This window comes from Gallus gallus, chromosome 20, assembly GCF_016699485.2.
Source record: "Gallus gallus isolate bGalGal1 chromosome 20, bGalGal1.mat.broiler.GRCg7b, whole genome shotgun sequence".
In the NCBI taxonomy this organism is placed as follows: Eukaryota; Metazoa; Chordata; class Aves; order Galliformes; family Phasianidae; genus Gallus; species Gallus gallus.
Genome location: NC_052551.1, coordinates 5407326 through 5426877, shown reverse-complemented (window position 1 = coordinate 5426877; position 19552 = coordinate 5407326). Strand labels below are relative to the sequence as shown.

Here is a 19552-nt window from a genome sequence, read left to right as displayed (position 1 = left end):
GATTCCAATCAGCACCCACTAATTACCCTAATGAAGCAAACCAGCTCACTGAGCAACAGCTGAAGGAGGCTGCAATCAGCACAGACAGGGGTGTCTCAGGGCACACAGATATGGGACAAAAGCTGTGCATGCCCCATAGTTCCTCCACATGGCTGACACTCCCGTCCCCAACACAGCCCTGAGAGCCACACGTGGGGCTGTGTGCCCTCGGGGGGTGCCAAGAGGTCCTCCTTCACCACACACAACCCGCAGGGATCTGTTTGGTGAGGTCTGTTTGTCTTTAATTATCAAATTGCAAAGTATTTACAACAACATCGTCAGAGTTTCAAAGCATCTCCGCCCCCCCCCGCCCCCCACCATGCCGCTCATGGTCGGGTTTCTCCCAAAGTTTTATTATTATCACAAAAAAAAAGAAAAAAAAAGAAAAAAGGAAAAAAAAAAGGTAAATATTTCTTACTTTGACACTGACAGAGGAAGAGGGGGGGGTGGGCCGGGAGGGGGGAGAAACAGATCCACGTCCTCTGCATAGTCGGTGGGAGATGTTACAAAACACTTTAAAAAATGGTACCAGCAGAAGAGAACGTCTCACACGGGGCTGCTTTGTGCCAAAGAGCATCACTGGAGGAGGGGGGGGGGATCCCTGCAGTTCACTGGCTTCAGCAACAGACCGGCAGTGGAGGGAGGGGATGGCACGGGGGCTCTGTGGAGCACAGCTGGGCGAGCAGCCCCCAGCCCTGCTCCGTGCTACAGGAAACCAAGGTGGTGTGTCCACGCGTGTGTTTGCCTTCCCTCTCCCCAGCTCTCGGCTCACATCTGCTACTGCCCATCCCCTGGGGATGCAGGCACTGTGCGCGCTGCGTGGCGATGGCACACAAACGGCACGGAGACGGAGCTTAAAAGGCCGTGAGCGCAGCGGTGCAGCAGGCCCTGCACCAAGGGGGGCACAGGAAACGTGCCGGGGGATGAAGGGCTCTGAGTCCCATCGTGAGTACGGAAGTGCACGGAAACAGTCCTCCAGGGCAAAGGTGGGATCCCTCCATACTGCTGACAGCCCCTTCCTACTGAGTTCACTATTAGAGCGGAGCCGCCGACGGAGAACTCAGGTAATAAATAAGGCGCCGGGGAGCGAGCGGGAGGCAGCAGCGGCTCAGCCTGGTTCTCCGGAGGTGTTTTTGGCACCGGGTGTGAGTGATGGATAAGAGGTCCAGGACACAGGTGGGGATGGTGTGATGCGGGGCTCCAGCTGGGGACAAACAAGGACAGATGGCGGCGGTACCACAGGAGGAACACGACAGCACATGCAGCTTGGTCAGGTAGCGGGAGGTGCTGGAGGACTATGTACAGGGGTGCTCAATGGGAGCTGCTGCGGGCACCGGGATGTGCATGGATCACTCCGACCTCCAACACACAAGCAGGGAGCAGCTGGGCCTGCAAACTGCTCGCGGTGGCTCCGTGCTCCCTGATAAGGGGATGGCAGAAGCGGGGGGGATGGTGGCTAGAAACACTCCGGTGGACAAAAGCAGCGCTGAAAGACAAGTAGTTCCCTAAAACACTGAGCCCTGCGCCCGAGGACGGGCAGGTGCCGGAGGAAGGGAGACCATCAGCCTCCATGGGGCATCCCAAGGTCTGCTCTCCAGCTGCATCCGATCCAAAGCAGTGCCTTCCGCATCGCCAAACGTCTCTGCAAACGGCCTCGGGCAGACCAGAGCGAAGTGGGGGGGTGAATGGGTGAAGAAATTTGTGCTGATTTAAAAAAGGGGGTGCAGGAGGTGTGGGGCAGTGTGTCTGAGGTGGGAGGGGTTGTCCCCCAATTTCTCTGGCTGCTGTGAGAAGAGGGTCCTGAAAGCCGTGGCTGTGCCAGGAGCCGTCCTGCTGCTCCATTTGCCATCCTGAGCCCCAGCTCCGCTGGTGGCAGTGCCCGGGGCTCCTCTCGCCACCTCATTAAGGGTGGCCCAGCACAGTTTTAATGAGCGATGGAGCACCCGACACCTCACCATGCCACATCCTGCTCTGGGGCTGCTCCCCAAAACGTGGCCCCTCTGCACGGAGCCAGGCCCCTGTGCCCCACAGCGAGGCCTCTGGTGCCAGGAGGAGCTCCAGGCCTATAGGTTCTCTCCAGGCTGGTACTGGGGCTCTGTCGAGGTGAAGTAGTCCTCCAGGAAGGCCTGCAGGTACTCAAAAGTGGGCCGCTCCTCAGGGTCCTTCCGCCAGCACTGGCACATGAGGTCATGCAGCGACTCGGGGCACTCGGGCGGGCAGGGCATGCGGTAGCCCCTCTCCACCTGGTCCAGCACCTCCCTGTTGACCATCCCTGTGGAAAGAAGGGCAGCGGGGCCGGGTCACACGCTGTGCCCAACCCACGGGGTGTGGGGTTGATGCTAACTCTCACCTGGGTATGGCACCCGGCCCTTGGTGGTCAGCTCAGTCAGCAGGATGCCGAAGGACCAGACATCCGACTTGATGGTGAACCGGCCATAGAGGGCTGCCTCGGGGGCTGTCCACTTGATGGGGAACTTGGCACCTGGGCGGGGAGGCAGAGTGAGGGGCTGCTCCCCTCTGCAGCCCACAGACCCCCAACCTCAGGGCCTGGGGCACAGAGCCACCAACCTCTAGTCCCACTACCCGGGCCCCGCTCACACCTTGCCGTGCTGTGTACTCGTTGTCCTCGATGAGGCGTGCCAGCCCAAAGTCAGCCACCTTGCACACCAGGTTCTCCCCCACCAGGATGTTGGCCGCCCGCAGGTCTCGGTGCACGTAGTTCATCCTCTCCACATAGGCCATGCCGGATGCAATCTGTGGGGCGGAGTGTGAGGACTGAGCTTTGCGGGGGACAAGAGGACCCCCACCACGGTGGGATGGCTCCACAGCCAGACCCGATCCAGCTGACAGGAGCCAGAGTGTGGAAGGAAAAGGAAGCAGGAACCCACCTGAGCAGCCATATCGACGAGCTGTGGCAGCCGCAGGTACTTGCCCATCTCTCCCTTCAGGAAATCCAGGAGGCTCCCTGTGAGGAAGACAATGGTCACCAAGGGGCAGAGCAGAGCCATCCCCCCGGCCACCCAGCAGCCCTCCCGTGCTCACCCTTGCTCATGTACTCAGTGACGATGTAGATGGGCTCTTCCGACACCACTGCGTACAGCTGAACCAGCTTCTCATGCCGGAGCTTCTTCATCACTTGGGCTTCCTGCAGGAAGGCCTCTGGGGACATGGTGCCGGGCTTCAGAGTCTTTATGGCCACTCTGGTGGTGCCGTTCCAGGTCCCTACAGCACAGGACACGTTTACAGGGCTGTGTCCCCCACCTGCTGCCCCACTGCTGTAGATGATGACACTGAGTGTGGCTGTGGCACCGGGGCCAGAGCTGTCCTTACCCATCCAGACCTCTCCAAAGCAGCCCTGCCCCAGCTTCACCTCCAGCCGCAGCGACTCCCGGGGGATTTCCCACGCGTCCTTGGCGAGTCCCTGGGTCTGGGGCTTGGACGTGGGGCAGACGTTGGTCAGGCGGTGGCACAAGCCATCAGCATGTTCTAGCACAGCAGGGACAACACAAGTGATGCTTTGGCATTTGGATGCATGAGGTCTTGTCCTTGCACAACACCTTGGGCACCCACACTCAGACCCCTTCCCCTCTTTCTCAAACCCAAGTGGTGTTTCACCAGGGTCTGCCCACCTGCTTCAGCGCCTGCACTGGCGTTCCCTTCATAAAACCATCTAGGTTGGGAAAGACCTTCAAGATCACCAGTTCCAACCAGCCCATCACTAAGACACGGCCCTTAGCTCCGCATCCACATATCTCAAACACCTCCATGGATGAGGTCTCCACCACTACCACCTCTCCATAAACAAACTCTTCCCCATACCCAACCCAAACCTCCCCTGGCATCACCCAGACCCCAAGGGACATGGGCAGGGGCTCTGGCCATACGCACTGGAGTAGTAGGCCACCAGCTGCTGCAGGCTGCTGAACTGTGTGCGTGAGGTGATGTAGAAGCCGCCGCTGTCCAGCTTGCGGATCTTGTAGTGCTTCACATTGAGCCCCTTGGCGTTGTCAAAGTCAGAAACGGAGAGGCAATAGGCACCTGAGGGCACAACCGAGTGGCTTGGGGGCTGCACAGGGTCCCCACAGGGTCCCCAAAGGGGTGGGTGCAGCAGGAGCAGGCTGCTGGTTCTACCCCCAAAAAGCACCTCTTATCTATCACTTACAACCAGTGCCACAGCCAAGCAGCGCTATAAGGCACAGGGAGCAAGGTGGCAGCAACTGGGGGATGCTGAAGCAGGGATGTAGAGAGGGATGGGGAGCTGCAGACCTGGTTATCCATTCCTACATCCCGCTGTGGGCATCGCTTCCAGAGCCTGCCTCTGTTGTGCTCACACAGCTGTGACAGCACAGGTCTGGGGCCACAAACAGAGAGAAGGAAGGCTGCTGAATGAACTGCCTCCAATGGAGCAAAGTAAATGGTGCCAAGCTCAAAGCATCAAAACAGAAAAGACTATCAAGGAATTTTTCCCAAGGGGGCATTTGGAGCCAGACTAAAGCATACTTCCAGGTAAGAAACAGCATTCTCAGAAAGCCAAGCTCTTGAGATCAAATTTGCACATTTGGGAGGAACAAAACAAGGATAAAGAGTCATTAGACTTGAAAGGGCCTAAAAATCCATCATTGCCTCCACCTAGTTCCTCGCAAGTGAGATTTTGCCATTACACAGAGGCTAGGAAAGAACAAAACTCATGTGCCCGGGGACAAAAAGAACGCACAGAAAAGCCCAGGAGAGGATATGGTGTTGTTCCCAACCCTTCGGAGTTATGTGGGCACATCAGTGGGGAAACCATTAGAGGGTAAAACCGGGATGTCGTGCATGGGACCATCTCTGCCTCCAGCTTGGGCAATGGGACAAGAACAGAGTGTGAAGGGGACATCTATGAAAGCAAAACGTGGGAGAAACTGGGGGTGAACGCAGTGCAGGAGGCTCATCTCCTTCGGTACACCTTGGTCAGGGGGATTGGGACCACGTGGTGACCAAGTGCTGGAGGACCCCTGCAGGGCTGCTCCCAGCATCGTGGCTCTAGCAGAGGCATGAGGGAAGGGGTATGCAGGGATCACCTTTTGTCGTCTCGCTCTCCCGGACCAAGAAGGTTCCCCGGGGGTTTTCGGGGTTGAGCAGCAGCCGCTCGGACTCCCGACGAGTGATCTTCCCAAAGTACCACCTGTGGGAGCAAGCAGCAGGCTCAGTATCACCGAGCAGGGCTCCGCTCAGCACCCTCATTCCAAAAGCCTCCCAAAACACGGGTAGCTCGAGGTCACCCAGCTCCCATGCTTTTGTCACTGAGGGCAGCTGTGTGTGACTTCTGCTTTCCGTATGCAATGGTCACTCTGTGTCACCAGGGCCCTAATCTGCAAATGCAGAGTTTGCAGTTTCCCTGTGCCTGGAGGTGAGGCCACGCAACCACGCGTTGTGCAAACACACAGAGCTCCGTGTGCCTCGAGGAGAGGCAGAAAAGTGCTTAACAGGGTTAGAAACAAAACAAAACGAAAAAAAAAATAAGCAAGAAATAAAAACGGGCAGAGGTCCTTTAGGTTTTGCATGGGAGGAGAGGGACGGCAGAGAGGGAAAAGTGCTCAGAGAGTGTTTTTGTCATCGTTTGTTTCAAAACTGTCTAAAAATGGCAATTACTCTTCAGCCTGGATGGAGTCTGAGGGCGCGACATAGTTACTGGGGATGTAGCCCGTCTGTCCTGTAGTGAGGGAATGAGCCAGCCACCAGTCACCTTCCCTGCAAGAGAACCAAAACACACTCAGTGTGAAGCCAAAGAGCCCACAGCACCCCGGCTCGGGCCCTGTCCCACCTGTGGGCACTGTCCCCACGTCCCCAGAGGAAATGTGGGACGGGGATGAGCCAGCAGAGCCCAGCCTGGGGGGACAGCAGTGAGCAGCACCCACACCCAGCCCGCAGCAGGACCCGCTCCCCACAGAGACCCCAAGGAGGGCAGCAGTGAGCCCCGCTGGCCCCAAATCCTTTAGGGGCTCCCCAGGATGAGCAGCATCTCCATGGTGCTGGTCGCCCACTAAAGGAGGGTGTCCTTGCTGGAGAGATAGCAAGGCAAATACCTTTGGAGCCATCTGAATTTGAGCCGGGTCTGGCTGGAGATTGAGACGCATTGGAAATCCCAGCGAGCAGATAAGCAACAGGCAAAGGGGGAGGGAGGGGAAATGGGAGAAAAGCAACAGAACGATGGCAGTGATTAAAAAAGGCGCCAGGAGAAACAAAAGAAGGCAGAATTTGTTAAACACGGGCTGCAGAAAAGCAACAAAAGGGAGAAAATAAACGAGTGACGGAGAGGGGTGGAACGCCGGATTCAGCGGGCACGGGGCAGCTGTGCTGGTGCCGTGGGGAGGGGGATGAGAGCTGCCCTACGGGCAAAGCCTGGCTGTGGTGCAGAGGGTTCAACCCCTTTGCGGCACAGATGCATCCCAGTGCTGTCCCCAGGCTCTGGGGCTGCCAGGAGGTGGCCGCAGGTGCTGGCAGGGTGCAGGAGCCTTCGCCCGCTGCGCTCCGTGCCCTCCCCATCACACCCCGCAGGCTGCCGGGCAGGAAAGGACAATGAATGGACCCCAGGAGGCAGCTTCCCCTTCCAGGGCAGGCAGCAGGGGGTTCCTCCACCACCGCCGTGTCCTCAGCCATCAAAGACGGCCGTCTCATTTATCCTGACCGCCAGGGAGACGGGGCTGCAGGGAAACCACGGCTCCGTGAGAACAGTGCTGCAAGGACCAGAGGGCTGAGGAGGTGTGGAGCAGCAGCGCTGCAGCCCGGCACCTCACTGCGTGCCCAGGACAGGGGCAGGAGCCGCCTCGGTTCTGTTCCCACGGGGCCACAGTGAACGTCTGCTGGGAAATGGCCAAATCCTGCCTGGCGGCTCTGTTGCAGCGCGGGCTGAATGGCTGTCATCTGGGAATTCAGCAATACAAACTATTCCAAAAACGTCGCAGCGGGGGGAGAAAAATCATCAGCGGCATCAAAACAAAGCATTTCAATAATTCCCTGCACGACTCTACCCAAAACACCCTGTGACATCCCTGCTGCCTGCCAGCTGATTGGGAAGGGACCTGTTCCTGCTGGGAGCAGCACTGCAATCCTTCCCGCGCTGGTTGGGTGTGTTTGGCCATCAGGGAAGGGGGAAGGGTCGCTGCTGGCCTCTGACAGCGTGCAGAGCAGGGAGCTGCACACCCAGCCTGGTACAGCAGCTGGGAAGCACCAAACACCCCACATGAAGGCTTTCTGTGCACCACGAAAGCCCTGCAAGCAGCACATCCCAAACTTCACCAAGTGGAGCCGTTAACAAACGGTGAGCGTTGGAACAAGGAGAACAAGGACCCAACTGAAAATGCATTGCTGTGACAGTGCTGGGGCACTGCAGCAGCGCTCCCTGCAAACAGCCCCACGCCCCTCCGCTCACTGCAGAGCTGCAGGGCTGTGCTGAGCACGTGCTGTGCATCCGGACAGAGCACACCAGCACTGCATCACACACCAGCCCGGCCTCTGCCCCACGCTGTGCATCCGGCAACAGACGGATGTGCTCTTATGAGTGGGATGGAGAGCAAAGAACCAGACCCTATGGAGGTATCCCAACACCCAGAGTGACTCATTAAAAAAAAAAAAAAAAAAAAGAGGAAATGAAAAAAAAAAAAAGCATAAAGAAATGGAAAAACAAAAAGACCGGGAAGGAGCAGAAACCCAAATGAACCAGGACTGCAGAGGGGTGAAACAGACAGGTGGGGTGCAGCTCTGAGTGGGCAGCAGGCAGGCTTTTACCAGGGAAGGTCATTAACAGTAATCGTAACCCGCAATACACACCTGACGTCCACTTTTCTCCTACATGAAAGCATGGCATGCAGAGAGAAAAAACACAGTCAGGAGAGAAGCTGAGACCAGAGGCACCGCGGCAGCATGGAGAGGAGCACCCGAGGCAGAGGAGATGCATGCGGGCTGATGAGAGGCAGCTGAGCGCTGATGGGGACAGAGGACCTGAGCTGGGGGAGCTGAGCTGGGGGAGCTGAGCTGGCCATGGGATGAGGAAAGGACTGGCAGGCAGGCGCAAGGAGGAGCAGTGCAGCCCGATGTCTTCGGATGTGCCACTGGGAGAGGTGGCCCTCTGCAAGGCTTGGCTTAGGGAGCCCCGATGCTCCCAGAAGGGGTGAAGCTGATGCAGGGTGGGTTGCAGGGACACTCACGTGTTGTTGACAATCTGCAGGCGTTCTCCTTTCTTGAAGGACAAGTCCGTTTCAGTCCGGGACTCGTAGTCATAGAGAGCCACGAAAGTGGTGACGCCGCCTGCAACACGGATGGCTCAGGGCAGGCTGCACACAGGGTGTCCCACGTCCCACCACCCACCTCCCAGCTCCCAGACAAAGCCCCCTCATGGCAGGAGAACCCATCACCACCACAGGAAGCTGGAACCCAATCCCACCCCATAGCCCACAGCCGCTCTGCACCACACTGACCAGCCAGTGCCCCGGCACGCTGCGGCGACGTGACGGTGTCAGAAGTGTTGAAGCCCCCGAAGAGCTTGGGCTCGGTGGCCACGGTCCCAAAGGAGCGGCTGGGGGTGCGGTGCGTGTCGGGGGCTGCTGTCTTGTTGGGGGTCTGCGAGGCTGGGAATCCCCCGTGGTGGGTGCTGTCGGGTGGCTCCAGGCTGCGCCGGCGCTGGCTGGGGTCCTTGGGCTTGCTCTTGCTGCTCCCCATGGTGGTGGGCTGGGAGAGACAGAGAGGTGTGTGCAGAAGGCGTTTAATAACAAGAACAACAGCCCAGCACATAAAGAAGAGCTGGATGGCAGAGCTGCTGCAACACGTGGTCACCGCGTGGCACGTTGCTCCCGGTGCCCCAAAGCCTTTCCTGGACACCGTCAGCCCTACAGCATCTGTATGGCCACGCTGCTGTGCACAAAAGGGTTTCTGCCAGGTCACGGATGGGACGCAGACAAACACTCATAGGCAAGACCCAGACAAATATTCACAAGCTGGGATCCCTCCCAACTCACAGAACCCACAGCTGCATTTTAAGTGCTGAGGATGCTCAAGTGAAGCCCAAAGCTCGCAGCAAAGCAGGCGCTTGGAAAAACCAAGCGGGAGAAGCTTCAATCAGGAGCAGTTTAAGGCAGTTAGCAGCTAAGGACCAAGGGATCGCTGCTTTATATATAGTCCTGCCTTCCCTTCCACTCAAGATCATGCTCTATAAATACCTCCGAGGTAATGATATAAATGAAGGAAGGGAATTATTCGCAGTCTCCAAAGATGGCAGGATACACAGCAGCGTCCTGAAGCTACGGAAGGGAATATTTAGGCTAGATCACGCATGGCAGGATGGAGAACGGAGGTGGAGAATCTCCCTAGTAAGAAAATCCGGGCAGGCAGGAGTGGAGGCAGGAGAACAGCAGGTCCTTGGGAAGAAGAAGGAAAGCCCCATCCTGTAGCACGAGCCACCCCCATCTCCTCATCCTCTGCTCACCTCCGCAGGGTTCAGCACCCGCTGTGCTGCCGGGGCTGCAGGGATGTGGCCATGGGCTCGTGACAGCCCACGCGGCTGTGAGCAAGGAGCAGCTTCCCCCAGCACGGCACTTCCCCAAGCAGTGAGCACCGGGGCGGGCAGCGAAGGCTGAGCTGCAGCCCTGGGGTGCACCCAGCAGCACCTCCCAACCCCAGCCCAGAGCACAATAAAACAACCAGACTGCAAAAACAGCCGTGGCCAGCAGCGACAGGATTTGTGTGCAATGTTATTGTGTGTGCAACGAGCCACGGGCGGGCTCGGAGCTGCACACCCAGCTCAGGCACAGCACAGCTGATACCCACGGTTTGCACACCCTGCTCACCCAGCACCAGCAGGAGGGGACCCCCCAGCCATGCCTTACCTGCACGTCCCAGCTACCGCCTGGCCACAGTGGTACGCGAGGCCACCAGCAGAGTCAGCTCAGCTCCTGCAGCACACAGACAGACAGACAGATGGGTGTCAGAGGTTCCTTCCCCACTGCCCCCACCCGCTGCGGGCTGCTGTGCCCACCCTCCTCCTCCTCCTCCTGTTTGCCCACCCAGCAATCCCACAGCGTGGGGTTGGCGGCCGACGGCTCTGATCTCTCATGTGTGAAGGGGACAATTCTCTGCTCCACTTCATCACGCCCACCCTGCGCAGGGCGAGGGGGCAGCGGGGGGCAGCCCCAGGCAATGCACAGTGCTGGGCAGGGGGACACGTGGCTGCCAGGGCACCCCAACCTCCTGTGGGGTTTTCAATTCTTTCCCAATGGTGGAGAAGCAAACCGGCTCCCCTGGATGTGCCATAGGGCATTTCCAGCCCCGCCGCCCCACGTCAGATGGCTGCAGGGACACGGGGACCTCATCACCAGGGCTGTGAGTCGCCTTCTCCATCCCCAACAGCGCCGATGTGCCACGGCATGAAGCGCACACAAGGTCCTGGTGCACGTCATGCTGCTCCAGCCCCGACTCAAAGGGCCTCGTGCAGCGATGCTCCAGGCTCCCTCCATCCCCTGCGGGCTGCACGGGGCACGCAGCACAGCGCAGAGCCACGCAGGGCTGCAGCTCACGTCCAGCTCCTCCGGCCAGGCGCTGTGCCGAGGACGTGCCACGCCGCGGGTTTGTTTTGACATCCTTCCCTTCCCCCCCCCACCCCCCCCTTGCCCTCCCCCCGCCAATAAGTTCGGTGGCTATTTTTAGTGCGTTTGATAACGAGCAGCGGCTGATTGACAGCTCTTTACGACTTGAATGGTTTGTAATTTGTACTTGCCTAATATTCGCCGGCAATAATTGCACAGCGGGAGGGAAGGTGGGGGAAGCTGCAGACCCAACCCTGGGCTGCAGCACACACAAATACAGCTGCAGCGTGGCTGCACGTGGTCCCCACATCCCTGGCACTCTCACAGCGGCCCCATGGGTGCATCCCTGGGGTGACAAAGCGTTCCGTCCCCGAGGTGATGCTCAGTGCTGAGCTTTGCACACAGCCTCAGCCTGGCCCCCCTATTCCCCCCCCTGCAAACACCGAGCCGCACATCCCTACCCAGGGCACGGCAGGCAGAAGAAGCCCAGCCAGAGGGCACCCGGCCCTCCCTGCTCCCAAAGCAATTAAAACCGAGGCACACTCAGCTGCACAGCTCAGCTCCCATCACATCACGGCCGCACGTCAGGGTGGGAGCGCTGCCCATCAGCGCCAATGGCCCCAGGCTTTCTGCCCACCCCCCCAAGGATCGCAGCCGGCAAGGCGGGAGGTTGGAATAGATGGCACCTGTGCCCTACCTTGCAGGGATGCTGTGGGAAAGCAGCGCCGGGGGAAGCGGCCGCTCAGGGTCATCCATCTCCTGCAGACAGGCTGTGTGCTGCGCCGGGCGGCTCAAGGATACAATGGGAGTTGTAAGAGCCACGCCGACAGCAGGGCTGGCAGTATGGGGGGGGGGGGGGGGGGGGGGCACGAGCTTATCTTATTTCTTTGTTTTTTTCCCCCCCCCTCTCAAAGACACCAACAAAAGGCACTGATTGGGAGCAGACGAAACACAGAAATTCCACATTTCGCTGCCTTCTGTGCGGCAGAAGCAGAGACCTTGGGAGGATCTGCGACATGCTGGGGCCCAGCCAGACAGTGAGCCTTGGGGGGGGGGGAACAGATCTGCTGACATACCGCGTCCTTGGGCTGCTGGGTGGGCGCCGAGCAGGCGGGATGGGACAGTGCTCCAGGACACTGCAGTCGGCAGGAAGGGAGATTGGCACGGGGACACCACGCAGTGCCTCGCCACCAGCTTTAAATCCCCCCTCAACTCTGTATTTCTTCCCTTCCCTGCAGCACAGCCTCCGCCAGCCCTGCCTGGAAGAGCCGCGCGTTAACCCCAGCCTGGTTTGTAGCATAGAAAACCGAGAGCATCCTTTTGGATATAAGCAGTGGGACGAGGGGCCAGCACAGGCCAAGGTTTCCCCCCGTGCTCCATCAGCTCACACAGCACAGCACGATGAATGACTGCACCTGTCTGCTGCCAGACTGACAAATGGAGCAGGCAGCGCGCTGGGCAGACAAAGCCACGGTGCGGTGCAGAGCTGAGCCCATGGAACCAGGGACAGCAGAACAGGGTGGGAGTGCAGCCCCAAGCCCTTGTGCACAGCAGGCATCCCTATGGATGGGAGTGGGGATGGGCTGGTGTGAGGCACAGAGCACACGGGAGGGTCATGAAGCAGCACGGGGTGATGGCAGCTGCCAGCAGGGCACGGCACGGCACAGCCCTGCTCTGCACATCGGTGCGTGCCCCTACACGGACAGGTGGTGCTAGGAATGCTGCTGAGATGTTTGCTCACTACGGGGCTGCTGGGATGGATCCTGCAACGCGAGCACCTCGTAGGGCACTGCAGCAGCACCAAACCACACTTTATCATCAACTCACACAGCACGGGAGCGGCTGCCCCTGGGACCCCCACTTCACCCAGGGATGGCATCCCAAAGGCACCTCCCAGCACATCCCTGCCCATCCCTCCATCCCTCCCCAGGACAATTCCATGCCTTCGCCACGGCCCTGCAAGGTGCAGCTGTGTGCTCCCAGCAGAAGCAATGCGCGGCCGCTCCCATCCCACTCCATCAACTCCTGTTACATTGAAAGACATCTTAATTAAAGCCTCACAGCCCAACCTGGCAGAGGCCGGTGGGTCACGAAAAGGCAAAGGATAATTAAATGAACCATCCAAATTCACCCCCCCGAGCACAGGGGAGTCACATTTGGTAGCAATGCAGAACGCCTCCAAAAAGACGTGTCGAAACAGGAGCTGCAAAGAGCAGAGCAAACCCCGAGCAGCACAGGCGTGAGTTATGGATGTTCATCTGGTCAAGAACTGCAGAACCACTGAACCTCCTCCAGGGCACCTAAATTGGGGCTCCCCCAGCTGCACATGGAACAAGCACGAGTCCTGCAAACCCACCCCGAGCTCGCTGTTTGCACACACAGACTGCCAGCCCAGTGCCAATCAGCACTACCCAAACACGCACAAAGCCCTTGGTGTGCATTAACCCGCAGCGTGCCGCTCCCAGACAGACGATGAGGGCACGGCTCTCCTGCCCAGCCCAGCAAACAGAGGGAGTGCTGCCCCGTGCCCTGGTGTCTGTGGGGTCGGGAAGCGCTGATGTGGAGCAGGGCCAGCACCGGGCCTAACCACGGGGCAACGTGCCCTCCTGCTCCCCAAAAGACACTTCTCAATACCGCCCCAACACACAGTGACCACCTGTGGGCTCTCTGCTAATTCTCACGTTCTGAGCGGCCTCAGGAGAGGAGAGCGAAGCCGTGCATTTCAGTTCCCCATTCCTGAAGCAAACTCTTCCACTTCCAGGACAGCTGCAGAAAACGGAGCTCACTTCTGCTTTCTGCACGGAGAGATGTGCAGGGGACGGTCACAGCGCCCGGCCCCTCCGGGCAGGCAGCAAAGGGCTGACAGGGCAATGGATGCAACCCAAGCGGTGCCTCCCACCCATGTGCCACTCGCGGCGATCTCGCAGCCCGCAGCGAGGCTAGCAGCTCCACGGGCAGCGGCAGGAAGGGGTGAGGAACACGTGGCAGACAGAAAAGCTCCAGATACGAGCAAGTCGCAGCCACCCCGGCCGTGCTGGCGTCACTGCTGAAACATTTCCCCGCTCAGAACCAGCCCAGCCAGTCCGGCCGGGAGCTGCCCGGCTTCCCCAGCTGCAGCCCAGGGGCACGGACCCCCAAGGGGCCCCGCAGGATCCCTGCAGCACAGAGCCCTCCAACGCACACCCAGAGCTGCAATAGCTGTGTTCAGAGCGGGGCCGGGAATCGGCTCCCTCCGTGCCCCACCGCTGGATGGGGGCCCTCGGGCACAGCTCTGCTCAGTTGGTCCCGCGGCCTCCGCGGTCTTCGGGGCGATGTGTCACCAAAACAAAGCTTGGGATACAGCAGAAGCTCAGCTCAGCGAACAGAGGGGTCCAGAGGGGCGAGCTGAGATCACACAGAAGCCCGCCGTGTCCCCGTGCCCATACAGCCATGCTGGATGCCCCGGCTGCGCCCTGACCGCTGCGGGCTGTGCAGGATGCTCAGCCAGCCGAGGTGCAGCACACACTGCTTGCCACAAACAGCCCCAGCAGATGCAAAACAAAGGAAAACGCTGAGCTGGTGGCTTTCAGCCCCGCCGCTCCTGGAGGTGAGAAGCAGGCTCTGCACACATCCCAGCCCTGCGCTGCTCACTCATGTGCCCAGAACCCACCTGGGTAATAGGAGTCACTGATACGGGACGAGCTGCAGGTACACACAGACCATCCAGCTCTCAGCAATGGTCCCACAATTGGTCCCCGTGCTCTGAGCCCGTCCGCCCTGTGAGCTTCCAATGCAGCCCCCCACCCTGCCCCATGTACTGGCCACCACCAGCACCAGTGGGATTCGGGCCATCCCCATCCCATCTCCCCCCCAGCACAGCACAGCACAGCACAGCACAGTACAGCACAGCACAGCACAGCACAGCCTGCACTCACCCCATCCCACAGACACCAGCTCAGCACCCCCACCCATAAGGACACGACATTGCGCCCCACACAGGGGTGGCAGTGCAGCTCCCCAAGGCTGCAGTGCTCCCTTATCTCCCAGTGGCTGCTGTCAGGGGAAGGAAAGGGCCCAGCTGAGCAGCGAGGGACTCCAAAAGCTGCTGCCACTGTTCTTTTTTGCCCCATATTGCAGAAGTTCTCCAGCACACGGTTCTGCCCTGGGAACATCCAGACCTGTGAGGTGCTGCAGCACCACGGTTCCATTTGGGACTGGGAAACTGCACCAGGAATGGGCACAGTGTGAGAGTGGGGACCCCGTGTGCAAGGATGGTGTGTGGCAGCGGGCACAGCCCAGTGCTGTGAGCCCATTGTGCCCAACGGCACCGGGCTTTGGGAATGGGGAAGGGCAGAGGGGTGAGAACGCGTTATCTCCGGGTGCTGCAGTTCCTCATTTTCCTCTCCAAACCCTTCACCCACAAAGCCAGACCTCGAGACGGGACCTCTCATGTTACACCGCGGATATTCCAGCTCCTCCACACCTCCACACAGCACAGCCAGCCTGGGGCTGGGGGCAGCCCTCCGGAAGGTCTGAAGCAAAGCCACCAGACAGACCCCACCTTCCCCAGGGCTTCTCCTCCCTACATCCCCACCACTGCTTTCGTCCCCTCCACATCTCCAGCACTGCTTTGCCCCCCGCAGCCCCCAGCACACCCCAAGCATTCCCAGCTCTGCGCCCAGGAGGGCAGTGAGGAGATCCGTAGCCTGGAGGGAAGTCAGAGCAAGACGCAGATTTACAGGTCCTGGTTCCTGGCCCACGTTCAAACCACATGAAATCTGTTTCAAGGCTTTCTTTTCAGCCCGTGCATGTGCAGAGGAATGTGCAAAGCAGTGCCACTTCCCTCACACCAAGGTCACGGCACCAGAGCAGGGGTGCACTGAGCACACAGCCCACACTGACTGGATGCTTTTTCCCCCCTCCCGGCGGGCTATAGGGCAGAGCATCACACAGCATCACACTGGAGGGAGCTGACCCACACTGCTCGCCCCGCAGCCACGCTTCCAAGAGGGCTCTGAGCTGAGAAGCTCTGAGGAAGTGAGGTCAGCTGGGAAATGGCTCTCAGAGATAAAGGGCCAAGTTGGAAACCATGCTGCAGAACGGACAGCATAGGAAGCAATAGTGCTGCAGATAGCCCTTGGTGCTTCCCCTGCCATGCCTGGAACGGCGCGGGACAGAAATGATGCACGGCTGTGCTTCCCCTTAGGCACGTGGGCTGTGCTCCAGCCCTGGGCATGCTGCAACCTCTTCTCCATCCAGACATGGCACGTGCTCGCTGGTCATTAAAACATGTCGCTGTGAGCCAAGCATGGAGCTCACGGCCCCTCTGTGCCACCAGTTTGTTCCCTGTGCACGCGGCAGAGCCTTCACACACGGCAAATTACAGCCCCTTCCCTCCCTGTGCTGGGACAGACCCACCTGGGTGATTTTCTGTCACTTCAGGACAATGTCATTCAAAAGCACAGGTATCGTTAGGGCATCTCCATCACACAGGGAGCACTGTGAGGCCACTGACAATGTAAGGAGCGAACACCGCGCTTGCCTTTGCTGTGCTACCCCATAAGCAACCCCAGCTCCAAAATCACCGGGCTGCATTGTGGGGAAGCTCCTGAGCACGAGCTGCTCAGACAAGATCCGGCCCTGGGTCAAAGCTTGGGAATGGGTGCAGCCCACATTCTGCTAAGCAGAGGTGCAGTGGGAGCACAGGCTGGCTCACAGTGGCACACCGCTCCCCAGGGAGCCTCATCTCAGACACTGAGCGGCAGAGGTTTGTCCACGGGCCAACCATTGAGCCAACACGAAGCAGCACAAACAAGCAGCAGCAGCAGGGGATCAGCCTGCAGTAAGTGCAGGGGAACAACAGCATCGCACCGCTCCCAAGCGCGAGGTCACCGTCATCCCCCCACGTGCCCCCATCGCGTCCCTTGGGGACAGGGGTGAGCGCCAGCACGGAAGGAGGAAAAATACCAAACTGAGTCTTTTGTTGCCACATTCCCACAGCTCCGTTTGCATCCGATGCTGTTGGGTCGGTGCTGCCCCATTCCCGGCACCCAGGCACCCTATGGGCTCTGAACACCACCGAGTGGGGGAACATCACTCAAGGCAGCTGCTTCCTGTACCCTCCGAGCTCCCGGGCGGCAGACAGAAGGGACAGCCAGGAGGAAACCACAGCTGCCGTGGGGCTGAGCCGGGGTCCAAGCATACTGCACGGGGTCACAGTCCAGGGGGGGAAAGTCCACCCAGGCCCCGGCACGGCTCGGGCAAATCCCACGCTGCTTCCTCGCGGCGCGGACACGCACAGCAGCCGGGCTGCTCCGTGGGAGCCTCCCGGCCGGGTACAGCCCTTCCCCGGGCGGCGCGGAGCTCTGCAGCCTCCCCAGGCGAGGGCACACCGAACGGCCGGCCGAGCGCGGCCACGAGCCCCGAATCACCGACGAGCGAACGTCGAGAGGGAAACGGAGCAGGAGACATCAAAGCAGGGGGGCGATGAATATTTCATGCCCTGGCCTACATACAGCCCGGCTCTCCCCGCCCTGCGCTCCCGGGGGTCCCCCGCAGCCCCCGATCACAACAAAGGGGAGTGCGGGCAGGCGGGGCCGGACCCCGCAGCTCCCCCCCCTCCCTCCGCCGGGCCCGCCGCCATCCCCCGACGCCCCCGTAGCCGACGCCGGGACCCTGCGCGCCCCCCGCCGGACCCACGGCCGCCCCGCGCAACCCGGAGCCGGCATCGCCGCCCGGCTACTGCGGGCATCCCCGGAGCCGCCCCGCCGCCACCCGGGCGTCCTCTACCGAACGGCGGGCATCTCCCGCCGGCTCCGCAGCCGGACGGCACGGGGACACTCCCGCTGCCGGACCCCACGCACCCCTCGCTCACCTCCCGCGTGTGCGCGCCGCGGGGCCGAACCCCGCCGCTCCCCTCCAGGGCTCGGCCGCGGCTTTGTCTCCGCGCCGGGGGCGCGGCCGCCGCCGCCCCCCGCAGCCGCCGCCGCCGCCGCCGCCGCCGCCGCCGCGCTGGGTGCCCGCAGCCGCGGGCCGGGCCGTGCCGGGCGCTCAGGGCTGCGCCGCCGGCAGCATCGCGCAGCACCGCGGATCCGGCGCGCCGCTCCCTGCCCCCGCTCACCCCTTCTGCGGGGTGTGTGTGCGTGTGTGTGTGTGTGTGTGTCTGTCTGTGTGTGTAAGGGGGGGAACAACCCACAGGGAGAAAAAAAAAAAATAGGAATATGGCAGCAGTAAACCGGAAACGGCTTATAGGAAAAAAAAAAAAAAAAAAAAAAAAAAAAAAAAAGAAAAGCCGAGCCCCTCCCCTCTTTTTTCTTTCCTTTTTTTTTTTTTTAAGGAAGAAGCTCCGGGGTGCGGACACCGACCGGGGCCGCCCCCGCCCGCGGCTCTGCCGACGCGCCCCGTCCCGGAGCCGCCCGGTCGCGGCGGGGCCACGCGTGGGAGCGCGGCGCGGTTCTCCGCTCGGCTCCGAGCTTCCCCGGCGCGGGGCTGCGGGTTGAGCCGTCCGCCGGGGCTCGTCGAGAGGAGAGCAGTGATTTTCAGTGAGGTTACAACCCGGCTGCTTTGCGGTTCGCTTTTATTCAGCGACTGAGGCGCACGGCTGCTTTGTGACGGATTCTGCGCCCTCGTCCCCAGCAGGGACGCCCGGCCGACCTGGGAGGCTGCAGTCCGCGTTCTCCCCGATCTCCTGGAAGAGGCGAAACTTCAGTGTGGGGGAATACGCGGGGAAAGCAGGGCCTGCCGTGGGCCTCCTCGTGGAGCCACGTGCGTGGACGCCATGCCCGGCGCTCGCGCTGCCCCTCACAGCCACCGGAGTGGGGGCTTCTGGAAACTCCAACGCTTCAGAATCAGTGTGAAAAGCGAACGAGTTTCAGGGAACTGTGCGGCGTTGCTTTCCCTTCTGTTTGCGGTCCACGCCCCTCCCCGGGCTCATTTGAGTTATTAAAGAAGTATTTCCCGTGACACTGCCGAGGGCCAACAGATCCATGAGTCACTGAGAGTCATGCACACACCGACCTGTCCCCACCGGCCAGCACATCACACGGGGGGGCCTTCGTGCCAGGAGCAGCCTGATAGGCGCTCCCTGGCTGATTTGGAGGCAGCAGCCCCAGACTGCAGCCTGGTGTCCATGGAGAGTCTTTTTCGTGTTGTTAATCCTACAGGGCATAGCAGGCATGGATGCTGCACGCACACCGCCTGCCCCAGACCCGCAGCCCTCCTGCAGGCGGCGCAGCCCCAGGCGCCGGGCTCGGCCCCAACCCCGAGGAGCTGCTGGAGGTGACTCAGCCCCCTCTGGATGCAGACCCAGACCTGAGATGCAATTATGACCCATAAATATTCGAATTCGGTTTCTCTCCTTTGCAACCAGCTCCGTTGCTGCACACAGCCCCACAGTCGTCTCTTTCAGCTCCAGCACTGCTGCGGGCAGGCAGGCATGCAGCTGAAGGCAGGGCCCTGTAGCACGCAGTACCGAGTCCGCCGTGCAGGCTGGTGGAAGGAGGAAGACGCCAACGCGCCAATTGGAAATGGCAAAAAGACACTCTTGACGTGCAGCCTCTCCTCCTTCACGCTCCGGCTCAGCAATGTGCCCTCGCAGCACGCTGGCACTCAGCACACGGCGCTGCCCATAACGCGCTTGAAGCCACTGGAGCTGAAGCAGAGCGGCACGGCTCGGTGCCCTCCCGTCCCACGGCTGAGCTCTGGGCCCGAGGCGCGTCCACCTGCAGCCCTCCTGCTGCCCTCTCCTCCTGCCCCACTCCCGGCGCTGCTCTTCTCGCCATCCCACCCCTGCTCTTTGCTTTCCCCCCACTGAGGGATTCCGGTCTCTTCCCTGAAACCTCTTTCTTCTTTCTCCTCACCTTTCAGTTGCACCAAAACGCACAGTGGGGGTGCAGGGCAGGGTGGGATGCAAAGGCTGAAACTGGAAGTGCAAAGCAGGTGCTTTCCAATCCCGAGTCCCTCTCCCTGAGTACTTCTCC

The 19552-nt window shown here is 60.4% G+C and overlaps 2 protein-coding genes across 6 annotated transcripts; both read right to left on the bottom strand.

The window, feature by feature from the left end:
* Positions 1 to 255: 255 nt before the first annotated feature.
* Positions 256 to 17825, bottom strand: SRC (SRC proto-oncogene, non-receptor tyrosine kinase). 5 transcript variants are annotated; one of them, XM_046902801.1, is made up of 15 exons: positions 17449 to 17825; positions 9900 to 9965; positions 9234 to 9431; positions 8496 to 8745; positions 8226 to 8325; positions 7849 to 7866; positions 5671 to 5769; positions 5100 to 5203; positions 3928 to 4077; positions 3370 to 3525; positions 3082 to 3261; positions 2928 to 3004; positions 2640 to 2793; positions 2390 to 2521; positions 256 to 2311 (listed from the first exon to the last, which is right to left on the bottom strand). In XM_046902801.1, the coding sequence occupies exons 4-15, from the start codon at positions 8734 to 8736 to the stop codon at positions 2103 to 2105; spliced, it is 1620 nt and encodes a 539-aa protein (XP_046758757.1). In that variant the 5' UTR covers positions 8737 to 8745; positions 9234 to 9431; positions 9900 to 9965; positions 17449 to 17825; the 3' UTR covers positions 256 to 2102. The 5 variants fall into 5 exon arrangements, with proteins under 5 accessions (XP_046758757.1, XP_040506588.1, XP_015151832.2 ...); XM_040650654.2 differs by lacking the exon at positions 9234 to 9431; XM_015296346.4 differs by lacking the exons at positions 9234 to 9431; positions 17449 to 17825 and adding an exon at positions 11293 to 11399.
* LOC121107309 lies at positions 11376 to 13583 on the bottom strand. The gene is made up of 2 exons (XM_040650784.2): positions 11672 to 13583; positions 11376 to 11385 (listed from the first exon to the last, which is right to left on the bottom strand). Exon 1 carries the CDS (start codon positions 12637 to 12639, stop codon positions 11980 to 11982), a length of 660 nt encoding a protein of 219 aa, XP_040506718.1. The 5' UTR covers positions 12640 to 13583; the 3' UTR covers positions 11376 to 11385; positions 11672 to 11979.
* Positions 17826 to 19552: the final 1727 nt, after the last annotated feature.